Source organism: Notolepis coatsorum (genome assembly GCF_963971535.1).
Source record: "Notolepis coatsorum genome assembly, chromosome: 8".
NCBI classification, from domain to species: domain Eukaryota; kingdom Metazoa; phylum Chordata; class Actinopteri; order Aulopiformes; family Paralepididae; genus Notolepis; species Notolepis coatsorum.
Window position 1 is genome coordinate 131378182 of NC_140172.1, and position 18062 is coordinate 131396243.

Consider the following 18062-nt stretch of genomic DNA (forward strand, 5'->3'; position numbering starts at 1 on the left):
GCTGATTGATCTGGGTCTGAACACCGCCCTGAGCGCCTGGATCCTGGACTTTCTGACCGACAGGCGCCAGGCGGTCAGGGTGGGTGGACACACCTCCAACTCAATCACCCTGAGCATCGGGTCCCCCCACGGCTGTGTTCTCAGCCCCCTGCTGTATTTGCTGTACACACATGAGGAAGTTGATGTACTGGCAAGTTGGTGCCGGGATAACAGCCTACTCCTGAACATTGGTAAAACCAAGGAGCTGATCGTGGATTGTAGGAGAATACAGCAGGGGACACACAAGCCACTGTGGATAAATGGGCCTATCGTAGACAGGGTGAGCAGTTTCAAGTACCCGGGAGTCCACATCACAGAGGACCTGACATGGTCAACATATATAGACACTGTGGTAAAAAAAAGCTAAACAGCGCCTCTACCATCTGAGACAATTAAGGAAGTTCAGAGTATCAGGGAAGATACTCCACTCCTTCTATTCCGGGGCTGTAGAGAGCATTCTGACTGGGAACATCACTGCCTGGTTTGGAAACAGCACGGCCCAGGATACGACGGCCCTACAGAGAGTGGTGCGCTCAGCAGAAAGGACTACGGGTATTGCACTACCACCCCTGCAGGACTTATACAATAGGAGGTGCAAATCCAGAGCCTGCAGAATAATGAAGGACCCTCACCACCCCAACAACAGCCTGTTCAAGCTGCTGCGGTCAGGCAAGCGCCTCCATATACACGCAACAAGAACAGAGAGACTAAGGCTCAGCTTCTTCCCTCAGGCCATCAGAACATTGAACACTGATCTCTCCACACCCAAGCACACATGAACACACACATACACACCACACAACACAACATTCTGCACTCGCACACACACAAACGCACCATAGGTCACTTTAAACACACAAGAAAAGGACACTTCAAAGGAAGGAAAAGGACACTTTAAGAAAATAACTTGTTGTGATTGTTGCATAGTATAGTTAGTAACAGCAAGTATAGCATAGGGACATAGAAGAAAAACTGCACATTGTATAGGAGTGTACATAGGATCCAGTGCCTTTAAGCGATTTATTAACATGTCTATTTACCATGTCCATTCTAGTTATATTTTCATTATTATTATTACTATTACTATTGTTTTAATGCACAATCGTAGCGGGCATGGCCAACTGCATTTCACTGTATGCCCTGGTATGTATGTGATGAATAAACTCTTGAATCTTGAAAGGCACTAACACTGCCAGGGTTAGGGGTTCTACTCCCTGTGTAGCTCAATGGGTAGAGCAAGGCACTAACACTAACATGTTCCCAAGCGTCATTGTCAGTAAACTCAGTAAGAGTCTTGGGAGCACAGCATGTTTCTGAGGCCGTTCTGACCCTCTACGTATCTGGGTTAGGGTTAGACCAGGGCCAGACCCTCTACGTATCTGGGTTAGGGTTAGACCAGGGCCAGACCCTCTGCGTATCTGGGGCACCTAAACCGAGAAAGGATGTGGAAGCGTCTTTGGTGCTTTTAGACCAATGGGGTTGGAGCATTCGTCCTCTAACCCCCCGCTCCCTCCTCCCTCTCACGCCCGGCCCAGTGTGTATATATACAGTACAGTATGTAAGCAAACCTCGCGCAGCATCAGAAGTCATGTCATAGGCTACTGTAGCTTGTGTGTATTTTCCTGCTGTACGTTTATGTATCCTGCTTCTAAAGTACATATCCTGTATGATGGCTAAACGGGTAATGCTATGTGTTGTAAGATTGTATTTGCCAGTGTTGCCATCATTTCATTTAAGGGATATTTCAGATTTTTGGAACCCTAGCCCTTTTCTTACTTATCAATGATGATGTTGATCAGTGGAGTCCTTTCTCAGCACAACCCATGCTGTTCCTCATGCTATCTCCGGCTAGTTAGACACAAAGTTAGTTTGTGGCCAACTGTGGAATGGCTGCTTGCAGTGTTCTAGAGGACTGTGGAATAGCTGCTTGCAGCGTTCTAGAGAACAGTGGTATGGCTGCTTGCAGCGTTCTAGAGAACAGTGGTATGGCTGCTTGCAGCGCTCTAGAGACCAGTGGCATGGCTGCTTGCATTGTTCTAGAGACCAGTGGCATGGCTGCTTGCAGCATTATAGAGAACAGTGGTATGGCTGCTTGCAGTGTTAGACCAGTGGCATGGCTGCTTGCAGCGTTCTAGAGAACAGTGGCATGGCTGCTTGCAGCATTCTAGAGAACCGCTCATCCAATCAACTTTACACTCGACACTGAACTCCCCGGGTCCTCAGAAATAAAGTGTGAAATCGATCGGATGAAGGGTTCTTGAGGTCTGCAAAGGACAGATTTACAGACACACACACAGACAGAGATATCCCTTCCTCTACAGATCATACAGACAGAGATATCCCTTCCTCTACAGATCATACAGACAGAGATATCCCTTCCTGTAGGCCTACAGATCATACAGACTGAGATATCCCTTCCTCTACAGATCATACAGACAGAGATATCCCTTCCTGTAGGCCTACAGATCATACAGACTGAGATATCCCTTCCTCTACAGATCATACAGACAGAGATATCCCTTCCTGTACAGATCATTACTCGTCCCACAGGCCACTCCGGCGGCTTTACTCCCATTCGGGTTGCTCCACAAGTCCACTGTTTCTGTAGGTTTTCTGAATTGCCAAGACGCTGACAACTTTTTCTCAATCTAGTTTTTTCGTCTCAAATCGTTCACGTGGTTCTTGTCAGAGAGCTCTAGCTATGTGTGTCATTCTCCCACAATGTGGTTGACATGGGGGATGGATGCTAAGCTCGTTAATGACCCTTAGCGGCCATGGACTCAGGAGGTTTACGTGCACATTTAAACAGGTGCACACACTCAGCTCAGCCACGTGCACATACATACACTCGCACGTACACACAATTTAGCAAAGCCACCTTTTCATATCGATATATTTATACATATTTTCATCTCATGAACCATTTGTCCTACAGAGACCGTTCCAACATTGTCTGGTTCACACTTTCACAGGAATTGTCTGGTTCTTCCTTTCCTTCTCCCCAGCAGCACTGGTCAGGAGAGCTGCTTTGGGGCCCAAGCCAGAGACTACCAACTAGAGGAGCAGCGCTGGCATAGAGATACCTCTGTTTCCCCAACATCACCCTCTGCCTGCTCCCTGCACAAAGTAAGACCCTCTCCCTGCACAGAGTAAGACCCTCTCCCTGCTCCCTGCACAAAGTAAGACCCTCTCCCTGCTCCCTGCACAAAGTAAGACCCTCTCCCTGCTCCCTGCACAAAAGTAAGACCCTCTCCCTGCTCCCTGCACAAAGTAAGACCCTCTCCCTGCTCCCTACACAAAGTAAGACCCTCTCCCTGCTCCCTGCACAAAGTAAGACCCTCTCCCTGCTCCCTGCACAAAGTAAGACCCTCTCCCTGCACAAAGTAAGACCCTCTCCCTGCACAAAGTAAGACCCTCTCCCTGCACAAAGTAAGACCCTCTCCCTGCTCCCTGCACAAAGTAAGACCTTCTTCCTGCTCCCTGCACAAAGTAAGACCCTCTCCCTGCTCCCTGCACAAAGTAAGACCCTCTCCCTGCTCCCTGCACAAAGTGAGACCTTCTCCCTGCTCCCTGCACAAAGTAAGACCTTCTTCCTGCTCCCTGCACAAAGTAAGACCCTCTCCCTGCTCCCTGCACAAAGTAAGACCCTCTCCCTGCTCCCTGCACAAAGTAAGACCCTCTCCCTGCTCCCTGCACAAAGTAAGACCCTCTCCCTGCTCCCTGCACAAAGTAAGACCCTCTCCCTGCTCCCTGCATAAAGTAAGACCCTCTCCTCGTGTAGCGGCCTCTGCCTGGCTCTGCTTCTCGAGGCAGTCGGGAGGTATTCTGTACGTGCTTTCTATATCCAAAAATAGTCTCCACACTTTGAGTTCCGTTGTCAAATACCACAGATATCCGATTTATTTAGAAAATCTAAATACAACAAAGCTGGGACCAAAGCGGTCAGAAAACTGTGTGCCTTTCCCGTTCTACCCCCACCCAGGTAAGTGCCATCACTCATTTATACCGCTTTCCTACCTGCACAAAGAGCTTTATAATTGCCTCTCCTTCACCAATTCACACATGCACTCACAGAGCAATGGCAGCCAGATGCCATGCAAGGTGCTAGCCTGCTCATTGGGAGCAATTTGGGGTTCAGTGTCTTGCCCAAGGACACTTTGGCATGTGAACAGAAGCAGCTGGGATTCAAACCACTGACCAAACCATTGCCCATTAGTTGACCTGCTTTGGGGTATTTTGTGATACTTTGTGGTATTTTAGGGTATACTTTGGGGTATTTTTGGGTACTTTGGGGTATTTTGGGGTATACTTTGGGGTATTTTGGGGTACTTTGGGGTATTTTATGGTATTTAGGGTATTTTGGGGTATACTTTGGGGTATTTTGGGGTACTTTGGGGTATTTTTGCGGTACTTTGTGGTATTTTGGGGTATACTTTGGGGTATACTGTGGGGTATACTGTGGGGTATTTTGTGGTACTTTGGTGTATTGTGGGGTACTTTGTATTTTCTGGTACTTTGTGGTGATTAGTAGGACCCCAGATAAATCATAATATTCCACAATGATAATTCATAATAATCTGCTTTCAATTAATATCATTCACATATCCTTCAATTTGATATAATCCATAACTAAAATACTCATTTGGCTCTTACACCTCGCACAAAGTAAAACCTCCCTCTGTCTCCTCACCCTCTCCCTACTCCCTGCACAAAGTAAGACCCTCTCCCTGCACAAAGTAAGACCCTCTCCCTGCACAAAGTAAGACCCTCTCCCTGCACAAAGGGGAGGGGGGGCAGAGACCCTCGTGTGCAGAGGGCCCAGAATTTCCGACTACGGCCCTGCGCAGAACCACCTACATTTCACCAGATTCTGGCAGGAGTCTCAGCCTGCAGCCGAGCCCACGCCCCATCCTCTGCTGCCTCCCTCCCTCCCAACGCCAAAGATTTATAGCCCATCTGTGAAACTGTGGTGTGTTTCTCTACTATCATTGACTGTCATACGGAATTTATGGAATACTTTGTCTACGATGGGCTCTTAAATAGTGTCCCCAGTCTGCCTTGATTGTATTAGTCTCTGCCTATTCTCAGTGGAACAAAACTGGGGACCAAACGTCGGGGAAGAAGGAGCTTAGATACCCTATATCAACACAGATCAGTGGTCAGTGGGCCTGTCTGGCTTCATGGGTAGAAGTTGCTTCAATTGGAGGGTTCCTTCCTACTCGGGCCCATAGTCAAAATGTTTCTATAAATGCCATAGAAAGGTGTGGTATCTCTTATAGACGTGGTATCTCTTCTAGACGTGGTATCTCTCCTATGCATGATATCTCTTCTAAGCATGTATCTCTCTCTCTCTGTCTCTCTCCCCCTCTCTCTCTCTCTCTCTCTCTCTCTCTCTCTCTCTCTCTCTCTCTCTCTCAGTAACGTCAGTGGCTAAGGTCCATGACTACAGGCAGTGGTGTCTCGCTCTAACATAACAGTGTTAGACCAGAAGAATAACATGTATGGATCTCAAACTGTGCATAGTTCCTCTTTAACCCCGCCCCCTTTATTTTGTGCCTCAGCCCCAGTCACACAGTTACAGTTTTAACAGTCCGTCTGTAAAACTCTAGCTCTCTCTCTCTCTCTCTCTGTCTCTGTCTCTCTCTGTCTGTCTCTCTCTCTCTCTGTCTCTGTCTCTGTCTCTCTCTCTCTGTCTCTCTCTCTGTCTCTCTCTCTCTCTCTCTCTCTCTCTCTCTCTGCCTCTCTCTGTGTGTATCTGTCTCTCTCTCTCTCTCTGCCTCTCTCTCTCTCTCTCTCTCTCTCTCTCTCTCTCTCTCTCTCTCTCTCTCTCTCTCTCTCTCTCTCTCTCTCTCTATCTCTCTCTCTCTCTCTCTCTCTGTGTCTCTCTCTGTCTCTCTCTCTGTGTCTGTCTCTCTCTCTCTCTCTGTCTCTCTGTGTGTGTGTCTCCGTCTCTCTGTCTCTCTTTCTCTCTGTGTTTCTCTCTCTGTGTGTCTCTCTCTGTTTCTCTCTCTCTGTCTCTCTCTCTCTCTCTTTGTCTCTCTCTGTGTCTCTGTGTGTCTGTCTCTCTCTCTCTCTGTCTCTCTCTGTGTCTGTCTCTTCTGTGTGTGTCTCTCTATCTGTCTCTCTCTCTCTGCGTCTGTCTCTTCTGTGTCTCTCTCTGTCTCTCTGTGTGTGTGTCTCTCTCTCTGTGTCTGTCTCTTCTGTCTCTTCTGTGTCTCTCTCTGTCTCTCTGTGTGTGTCTCTCTCTCTGTGTCTGTCTCTTCTGTGTCTCTCTCTGTCTCTCTCTCTGTCTCTATATGTGTCTCTGTGTGTCTGTCTCTTTCTCTGTCTCTCTGTGTGTCTCTCTCTGTCTCTCTCTCTGTCTCTATATGTGTCTCTGTGTGTCTGTCTCTTTCTCTGTCTCTCTGTGTGTCTCTCTCTGTCTCTCTCTCTGTCTCTCTATGTGTCTCTGTGTGTCTGTCTCTTTCTCTGTCTCTCTCTGTGTCTGTCTCTTCTGTGTGTGTGTCTCTCTCTGTGTCTGTCTCTTCTGTGTCTCTCTCTGTCTCTCTCTGTGTGTGTGTCTCTCTCTCTCTCTCTCTCTCTCTCTCTCTCTCTCTCTGTGTCTGTCTCTTCTGTGTCTCTCTCTGTCTCTCTCTGTGTGTGTGTCTCTCTCTCTCTGTCTCTCGCTGTGTCTCTGTGTCTCTCTCTCTCTCTCTCTCTCTTCCTTCCCCCATACCAGCAACCAACCATGCACCTAATGGTGTGTCTGTCTTTAATTAGGTTCTGTTCCAGGCATCAGGCGGTTAACTTAACACTCCTCATGATCTCACCAGAGAGCATAATTCTGGAGGACTTTCCCCACCTACACATGAGGACCCTCAAATGTGTCAAACGCGTCAAACCGAAACCCGTCCAATCTTTCGCCGTCGACTAAAGACGCACTTAAAAATTATCAAACCCTAACTAACCTTACTGTCATGCACTTGTCCAGTTGTCCTAATATACTAACCTACACTGTAACACGCAACACTTTGATGAACATTGTTACTCAGCTGATAGAGTACCCTCCCTGATGACTTGTCGTACAGAACTTGTAAGTCACTTTGGATAAAAGCATCAGCTAAATGACTAAATGTAAATGTAAATGTAAACCTGAAAGGGTTAAAATCAGCAATGAGAGGCAACAGGAAATGACTCTATCCCCAGTAGAATGACCGTGTGTGTGTGTGTGTGTGTGTGTGTGTGTGTGTGTGTGTGTGTGTGTGTGTGTGTGTGTGTGTGTGTGTGTGTGAGAGAAAGAGAGAGAGAGAGAGAGAGAGAGAGAGAGAGAGAGAGAGAGAGAGAGAGAGAGAGAGAGAGAGAGAGAGAGCGCGCGCAAGGTAACATGAGAAGCAGAGTGCTAGTGTGTGTCTTTTCCAGATGTTGTATTCTTTACACTGTGGCCAAGACGGCTGCATCGTCATATCTGATGAAAACCCTGCTTCTCTTCTGTTCTTACTTTAAAGGAATATTTCTCCTTAGTAGAACTTATCAAGTTTCATTAGTCTTACCTCAACCTAAAGTCATCTACTAGTAAACTAGCAGTTGTACCTCTATGTAAAGTAATCTATAGTAAACTAGCAGTCTTGCCTCTATGTAAAGTCATCTACTAGTAAACTAGCAGTCTTACCTCAACCTAAAGTCATCTACTAGTAAACTAGCAGTTGTACCTCTATGTAAAGTCATCTACTAGTAAACTAGCAGTCTTACCTCTATGTAAAGTAATCTACTAGTAAACTAGCAGTCTTACTTCTATGTAAAGTCATCTACTAGTAAACTAGCAGTCTTACCTCTATGTAAAGTAATCTACTAGTAAACTAGCAGTCTTACTTCTATGTAAAGTAATCTACTAGTAAACTAGCAGTCTTACCTCTATGTAAAGTAATCTACTAGTAAACTAGCAGTCTTACCTCTATGTAAAGTAATCTACTAGTAAACTAGCAGTCTTACCTCTATGTAAAGTCATCTACTAGTAAACTAGCAGTCTTACTTCTATGTAAAGTCATCTACTAGTAAACTAGCAGTCTTACTTCTATGTAAAGTCATCTACTAGTAAACTAGCAGTCTTACCTATAATATGTAAAGTCATCTACTAGTAAACTAGCAGTCTTACCTCTATGTAAAGTCATCTACTAGTAAAGTAGCAGTCTTACCTCTATGTAAAGTCATATACTAGTAAACAAGCAGTCTTACCTCTATGTAAAGTAATCTATTAGTAAACTAGCAGTCTTACCTCTATGTAAAGTCATCTACTAGTAAACTAGCAATCTTACCTCTATCTAAACTCATCTACTAGTAAACTAGTGGCTACTGTTTCCCTGTTGTCTGCTGTCAACACCACCATTACTCCCAGGTGTCTGGTTCTCCATTAATTTTGGTATATAAACAAACTATACAGCAATAATATTCTGTGTAATATATTCTTCTAAGTCAAAGATCCTTCCACCCTGACCCTACTTTTTACGCTGCTTGCTATTGGCTGTCTTGCAGGCTGTGGAGGATGCGCAGCTGAAGCAGGAAGTGAGTCAGATGGAGGAGGAGAGGATCCAGGTTGTAAACAACGTGGAGGAGCTGGAGCAGAAGATCAAAGAGCTGGACAACCAGGTGGAGGAGTCTATCCGAGAGGTACTTACCTGCCTCACTGCCTCACGCTCATCCTCAACCTCATCCTCACTGCCTCACACTCCCCCTGTAGTTCACACATCATGCTGCCCCACTGTCGGTCTGGAGAGGGTGTAGACTACCACATGTCTTTTCTGTTGGTCAGGGGAGAGTGTAGACTACCACATGTCTCCCCTGTATGTCTGGGGAGAGTGTAGACTACCACATGTCTCCCCTGTATGTCTGGGGAGGGTGTAGACTACCACATGTCTCCCCTGTATGTCTGGGGAGGGTGTAGACTACCACATGTCTCCCTTGTATGTCTGGAGAGGGTGGAGACTACCACATGTCTTCACTTTTGGTCAAGGGAGAGTGTAGACTACCTCATGTCTTCTCTTTTGGTCTGGGGAGGGTGTAGACTACCACATGTCTCCTCTGTTGGTCTGGGGAGTGTGTATACTACCACATGTCTTCTATTTTGGTCAGGGGAGATGTAGACCACCACATGTCTTCTCTGCTGGTCAGGAGAGGGTGTAGACTACCACATGTATTCTCTGCTGGTCAGGAGAGGGTGTAGACTACCACATGTCTTCTCTTTTGGTCTAGGGAGGGTATAGACTACCACATGTATCCTCTGTTGGTCAGTGGAGAGGGTGTAGACTACCACATGTCTCCTCTGTCAGTCTGGGGAGGGTGTAGACTACCACATGTCTTCTCTGTTTGTCTGGGGAGGGTGTAGACTACCACATGTCTCCTCTGTCAGTCTGGGGAGGGTGTAGACTACCACATGTGTCCTCTGTCTGTCTGGGGAGGGTGTAGACTACCACATGTGTCCTCTGTCTGTCTGGAGAGGGTGTAGACTACCACATGTCTCCTCTGTCTATCTGGAGAGGGTGTAGACTACCACATGTCTCTTCTGTCTGTCTGGAGAGGGTGTAGACTACCACATGTCTCTTCTGTCTGCCTGGGGAGGGTGTAGACTACCACATGTCTCCTCTGTTTGTCTGGGGGGGGTGTAGACTACCACATGCCTCCTCTGATACACGTAGAGTCGCCAGCAGCTTCTCTTCACCTGACAGAGTTTCACTGGGGGAACGTAACACAGGCAGAGGTTCATGCTATCTCCCCCAGATCCCCTCCCTGCTGAACAGGCCGACCAGTGGGAGTCACTGTTTGCAACGACCAGGACTCATACTCCACCGGCTTCCCACCTGACAATTGTGTTTGTAGGGAAGACTGACCAAACAGGATGACAACATGACACAGTGAAATTGCCCATAATAAGGTCTTTTGGTCAGGTATGACCAGTGCCATGAAATCTGTAAAAGGCTACAGTCTAATTTTTCTGGTGTAAAATGTGAATGACACAAATGTAAAACAGAGCCCAACGTTACCTTGCTTGAAGACATTAATTTTTGTTGAATCATGCAGCTTTAATACATAATCCACTTGACTGATGCAGATGGAGGTGGAGCGAGCCCTGCTGGAGGGAGAAGAGGACTCTGAGAGGGTCCAGTTACAGAGAGGCAAGGAGCTGCTGGAGCAACTCAATGACAAGATGAACGGTCTCACTGACAACTCACAGGTATTACACTAACTCTACACTAACTCTACATGTGTTACACTAACTCTACACTAACTCTACATATGTTACACTAACTCTACATGTGTTACACTAACTCTACACTAACTCTACAGATGTTACACTAACTCTACACTAACTCTACACTAACTCTACAGGTATTACACTAACTCTACACTAACTCTACAGATGTTACACTAACTCTACACTAATTCTACAGGTGTTACACTAACTCTACAGGTGTTACACTAACTCTACATGTGTTACACTAACTCTACACTAACTCTACACTAACTCTACACTAACTCTACAGGTGTTACACTAACTCTACACTAACTCTACAGGTGTTACACTAACTCTACACTAACTCTACAGGTGTTACACTAACTCTACACTAACTCTACAGGTGTTACACTAACTCTACACTAACTCTACACTAACTCTACACTAACTCTACAGGTGTTACACTAACTCTACACTAACTCTACAGATGTTACACTAACTCTACACTAACTCTACAGGTGTTACACTAACTCTACACTAACTCTACAGGTGTTACACTAACTCTACACTAACTCTACAGATGTTACACTAACTCTACACTAACTCTACAGATGTTACACTAACTCTACACTAACTCTGCACTAACTCTACAGATGTTACACTAACTCTACAGATGTTACACTAACTCTACACTAACTCTACAGGTGTTACACTAACTCTACACTAACTATACAGGTGTTACACTAACTCTACACTAACTCTACACTAACTCTACAGGTGTTACACTAACTCTACACTAACTCTACACTAACTCTACACTAACTCTACACCAACTCTACAGATGTTACACTAACTCTACAGATGTTACACTAACTCTACACTAACTCTACAGGTGTTACACTAACTCTACACTAACTCTACAGGTGTTACACTAACTCTACACTAACTATACAGGTGTTACACTAACTCTACACTAACTCTACACTAACTCTACACTAACTCTACAGATGTTACACTAACTCTACACTAACTCTACAGATGTTACACTAACTCTACACTAACTCTGCACTAACTCTACAGATGTTACACTAACTCTACAGATGTTACACTAACTCTACACTAACTCTACAGATGTTACACTAACTCTACACTAACTCTACAGGTGTTACACTAACTCTACACTAACTATACACTAACTCTACAGGTGTTACACTAACTCTACACTAACTCTACACTAACTCTACACTAACTCTACACTAACTCTACACTAACTCTACACTAACTCTACACTAACTCTACACCAACTCTACACTAACTCTACACTAACTCTACACTAACTCTACACTAACTCTACACTAACTCTACACTAACTCTACACTAACTCTACACTAACTCTACACTAACTCTACACTAACTCTACAGGTGTTACACTAACTCTACACTAACTCTACACCAACTCTACACCAACTCTACACCAACTCTACACCAACTCTACACCAACTCTACACTAACTCTACACTAACTCTACACTAACTCTGCACTAACTCTACAGATGTTACACTAACTCTACAGATGTTACACTAACTCTACACTAACTCTACAGATGTTACACTAACTCTACACTAACTCTACAGGTGTTACACTAACTCTACACTAACTATACACTAACTCTACAGGTGTTACACTAACTCTACACTAACTCTACACTAACTCTACACTAACTCTACACTAACTCTACACTAACTCTACACTAACTCTACACTAACTCTACACCAACTCTACACCAACTCTACACTAACTCTACACTAACTCTACACCAACTCTACACCAACTCTACACCAACTCTACACCAACTCTACACTAACTCTACACTAACTCTACACTAACTCTACACCAACTCTACACCAACTCTACACCAACTCTACACCAACTCTACACTAACTCTACACTAACTCTACACTAACTCTACACCAACTCTACACCAACTCTACACTAACTCTACACTAACTCTACACTAACTCTACACTAACTCTACACTAACTCTACACTAACTCTACACTAACTCTACACTAACTCTACACTAACTCTACACTAACTCTACAGATGTTACACCAACTCTACACCAACTCTACACTAACTCTACAGATGTTACACCAACTCTACACCAACTCTACACTAACTCTACACTAACTCTACACTAACTCTACAGATGTTACACCAACTCTACACCAACTCTACACTAACTCTACAGATGTTACACCAACTCTACACCAACTCTACACTAACTCTACACTAACTCTACACTAACTCTACACTAACTCTACAGGTGTTACACTAACTCTACACTAACTCTACACCAACTCTACACTAACTCTACACTAACTCTACACTAACTCTACACTAACTCTACACTAACTCTACACTAACTCTACACTAACTCTACACTAACTCTACACTAACTCTACACTAACTCTACACTAACTCTACACTAACTCTACAGGTGTTACACTAACTCTACACTAACTCTACACCAACTCTACACTAACTCTACACTAACTCTACACTAACTCTACACTAACTCTACACCAACTCTACACTAACTCTACACTAACTCTACACTAACTCTACACTAACTCTACACCAACTCTACACTAACTCTACACCAACTCTACACTAACTCTACACCAACTCTACACTAACTCTACACTAACTCTACACCAACTCTACACTAACTCTACACTAACTCTACACTAACTCTACACTAACTCTACACCAACTCTACACTAACTCTACACTAACTCTACACTAACTCTACACCAACTCTACACTAACTCTACACTAACTCTACACCAACTCTACACTAACTCTACACTAACTCTACACTAACTCTACACTAACTCTACACCAACTCTACACTAACTCTACACTAACTCTACACCAACTCTACACTAACTCTACACTAACTCTACACTAACTCTACACCAACTCTACACTAACTCTACAGGTGTTACACCAACTCTACACCAACTCTACACCAACTCTACACTAACTCTACAGGTGTTACACCAACTCTACACCAACTCTACACTAACTCTACACTAACTCTACACCAACTCTACACTAACTCTACACCAACTCTACACTAACTCTACAGATGTTACACCAACTCTACACCAACTCTACACTAACTCTACACTAACTCTACACTAACTCTACACTAACTCTACACTAACTCTACACTAACTCTACACCAACTCTACACTAACTCTACACTAACTCTACACTAACTCTACACTAACTCTACACCAACTCTACACTAACTCTACACCAACTCTACACTAACTCTACACTAACTCTACACTAACTCTACACCAACTCTACACTAACTCTACACTAACTCTACACCAACTCTACACTAACTCTACACTAACTCTACACTAACTCTACACCAACTCTACACTAACTCTACACTAACTCTACACCAACTCTACACTAACTCTACAGATGTTACACCAACTCTACACCAACTCTACACTAACTCTACACTAACTCTACACTAACTCTACACTAACTCTACAGGTGTTACACTAACTCTACACTAACTCTACACTAACTCTACACTAACTCTACACTAACTCTACACTAACTCTACACTAACTCTACACCAACTCTACACTAACTCTACACCAACTCTACACTAACTCTACACTAACTCTACACTAACTCTACACCAACTCTACACTAACTCTACACCAACTCTACACTAACTCTACACTAACTCTACACTAACTCTACACTAACTCTACACCAACTCTACACTAACTCTACACTAACTCTACACTAACTCTACACTAACTCTACACTAACTCTACACCAACTCTACACTAACTCTACACCAACTCTACACTAACTCTACACTAACTCTACACTAACTCTACACTAACTCTACACTAACTCTACACTAACTCTACACTAACTCTACACCAACTCTACACTAACTCTACACTAACTCTACACTAACTCTACACTAACTCTACACCAACTCTACACTAACTCTACACTAACTCTACACCAACTCTACACTAACTCTACACCAACTCTACACTAACTCTACACTAACTCTACACCAACTCTACACTAACTCTACACCAACTCTACACTAACTATACACTAACTCTACACCAACTCTACACTAACTATACACTAACTCTACACTAACTCTACACTAACTCTACAGATGTTACACAAACTCTACACTAACTCTACACTAACTCTACACCAACTCTACACTAACTCTACACTAACTCTACAGATGTTACACTAACTCTACACTAACTCTACAGATGTTACACAAACTCTACACTAACTCTACACTAACTCTACAGATGTTACACTAACTCTACACTAACTCTACAGATGTTACACAAACTCTACACTAACTCTACACTAACTCTACACTAACTCTACACCAACTCTACACTAACTCTACACTAACTCTACACTAACTCTACACTAACTCTACACTAACTCTACACCAACTCTACACTAACTCTACACCAACTCTACACTAACTCTACACCAACTCTACACTAACTCTACACTAACTCTACACCAACTCTACACTAACTCTACACTAACTCTACACTAACTCTACACTAACTCTACACCAACTCTACACTAACTCTACACTAACTCTACACTAACTCTACACCAACTCTACACTAACTCTACACTAACTCTACACCAACTCTACACTAACTCTACACTAACTCTACACTAACTCTACACCAACTCTACACTAACTCTACACTAACTCTACACCAACTCTACACTAACTCTACACTAACTCTACACTAACTCTACACTAACTCTACACTAACTCTACAGATGTTACACAAACTCTACACTAACTCTACACTAACTCTACAGATGTTACACTAACTCTACACTAACTCTACAGATGTTACACAAACTCTACACTAACTCTACACTAACTCTACACTAACTCTACACCAACTCTACACTAACTCTACACTAACTCTACACTAACTCTACACTAACTCTACACTAACTCTACACCAACTCTACACTAACTCTACACCAACTCTACACTAACTCTACACTAACTCTACACTAACTCTACACTAACTCTACACTAACTCTACACTAACTCTACACCAACTCTACACCAACTCTACACTAACTCTACACTAACTCTACACTAACTCTACACTAACTCTACACTAACTCTACACTAACTCTACACTAACTCTACACTAACTCTACACTAACTCTACACTAACTCTACACTAACTCTACACTAACTCTACACTAACTCTACACTAACTCTACACTAACTCTACACTAACTCTACACTAACTCTACACTAACTCTACACTAACTCTACAGATGTTACACTAACACTACACCAACTCTACAGATGTTACACTAACTCTACACTAACTCTACACTAACTCTACAGGTGTTACACTAACTCTACACTAACTCTACAGGTGTTACATTAACACTACAGTTAGTGTAACATGGTTCAGGGTTGAGGGTTAAAATCCCAGCGGGGGTCAACCACGATACCATGTGTGTCTGTCATTTCTTAGGACGCTGAGCTGCACCTGGACTTCCTCCACCAGCAGGACAAGGACAACGAGAGTCCTACCCAGAAGTTACTTCGAGAAACCGCTGAATGCCAGCGCACTGTTGTCACACGCAAGGTACAAAGACTGTGAGGTTGTGAGTGAAGCATGTAAGAAGACATATATTTTTTTTCTGATCTGCATTGTATCTCTGGACAAGTGTTCAAGTTCAAGTTTGTTTATTATTTGTCATAATAAAATACAGAATACTTTATGATGAAATGCATGTTTCTGTATGAGCCCCTGAGAGTGTGCTACATACAGTAAAAAAAGCAAGTAAAAAAAGTTATTAAGAAGTAAGTAAAGTAAGTAAAGGGATGTTCAGTCAATATACATATATACAATATACAATACAGAGTAAAATGAGTAACAGTGAGGTTCAATGCAGAAATTAGATGAGGTACAAAACTTAGGGTAGGCTGCAAATGAGGTATGAATGTAGTGCAAATCTTTTTAATAATATATAAATATAAAGTGTGGTAAAGTGTCTAAAGTGAGTAAAGTGAGTGGTAAGGTGAGTGTTTGTTTAAAGTGAGTGTGTACATGTGGATGTGTGTGCAGTGTGTGTAGATGATGGGTTGTTACATATAGTCCTTGTCATTGCATCCTGATGACCTGGGGATAGAAGCTCCTTCTGAGTCTTTCTGTACTGGCCATGAGACTCCGGTAGCGCTTGCCTGACCGCAGCAGTTCAAAGAGGCCATTGTTTGGGTGACTAGAGTCTTTGATTATTCTCTTAGCCTTGGCCCTGCAACGCTTGTTATAAATGTCCTGGAGAGTGGGAAGCCCACCTCCAATTGTGCATTCGGCTGAACGGGCCACTCTCTGTAGTCTGCTGCGGTCTTGTGCGGTGGTTCTGTCTCAGTGCTGCAGCTTGGTTCTGTCTCGGTGCTACAGCTTGGTTCTGTCTCAGTGCTACAGCTTGGTTCTGTCTCGGTGCTACAGCTTGGTTCTGTCTCAGTGCTACAGCTTGGTTCTGTCTCGGTGCTACAGCTTGGTTCTGTCTCGGTGCTACAGCTTGGTTCTGTCTCGGTGCTACAGCTTGGTTCTGTCTCGGTGCTACAGCTTGGTTCTGTCTCAGCTTGGTTCTGTCTCGGTGCTACAGCTTGGTTCTGTCTCGGTGCTACAGCTTGGTTCTGTCTCGGTGCTACAGCTTGGTTCTGTCTCGGTGCTACAGCTTGGTTCTGTCTCGGTGCTACAGCTTGGTTCTGTCTCGGTGCTACAGCTTGGTTCTGTCTCGGTGCTACAGCTTGGTTCTGTCTCGGTGCTACAGCTTGGTTCTGTCTCGGTGCTACCGCTTGGTTCTGTCTCGGTGCTACAGCTTGGTTCTGTCTCGGTGCTACAGCTTGGTTCTGTCTCGGTGCTACAGCTTGGTTCTGTCTCGGTGCTACAGCTTGGTTCTGTCTCGGTGCTACAGCTTGGTTCTGTCTCGGTGCTACAGCTTGGTTCTGTCTCAGTTCTACAGCTTGGTTCTGTCTCAGTTCTACAGCTTGGTTCTGTCTGTTTCAGTTCTACAGCTTGGTTCTGTGTCAGCTTGGTTCTGTCTCAGCTTGGTTCTGTCTCAGTGCTGCAGCTTGGTTCTGTCTCAGTGCTGCAGCTTGGTTCTGTCTCAGCTTGGTTCTGTCTCAGCTTGGTTCTGTCTCTACAGCTTGGTTCTGTCTCAGTGCTAGAGTAGCATGGTTGCTAACATCAGTAAAGATGTGTTTTGCCTGAAGATGGTTCTTGAGACTTTTCAAACCGTTGTTCAGTTCATCACTGCAATGTGTGCAACACAACTTTGGTTCAATCTAAAGTTCCATCTGGAAGCTTTTTAAAACGAAGGGGGTGTCTCTTCTGTCACAGTGTTATCTGCCTTTCAGTAAGTCAGCCAAGTAAACATCTGCATCAGCAACTTTCCCTGGAATAGTGACAACGATTCTGAGGTGCATTTCATCTCAGCGTATATTGCTAAAACACTTCTGTGACGGACACACACACACACAACTTTGTACATAAGGAAAATAAATTAAAAGATTTCCTTGTTCAGAATATTACACTTTGTATGCGGCTATTATTAGTCAAGCTACAGGTCAGTGTAACAACAATATACACTATTGTTACACAAACACACCACTACATGTACTATTTACAGTGGTGGAGTACTTAAGTACAATTTTAAGCTACTTGTA

The 18062-nt window shown here is 43.8% G+C and overlaps 1 protein-coding gene across 1 annotated transcript in view; it reads left to right on the plus strand.

Annotated features, from left to right (window-relative positions):
- phldb2a (pleckstrin homology-like domain, family B, member 2a) overlaps window positions 1-18062 on the plus strand; it is a 59756-nt gene that overhangs the window by 17673 nt on the left and 24021 nt on the right. The window contains exons 6-9 of the mRNA XM_084320799.1: window positions 3048-3165; window positions 8548-8682; window positions 10121-10243; window positions 15859-15972. Coding sequence (XP_084176925.1) covers window positions 3048-3165; window positions 8548-8682; window positions 10121-10243; window positions 15859-15972 — 490 coding nt within the window. The remainder of the gene's footprint in view (window positions 1-3047; window positions 3166-8547; window positions 8683-10120; window positions 10244-15858; window positions 15973-18062) is intronic.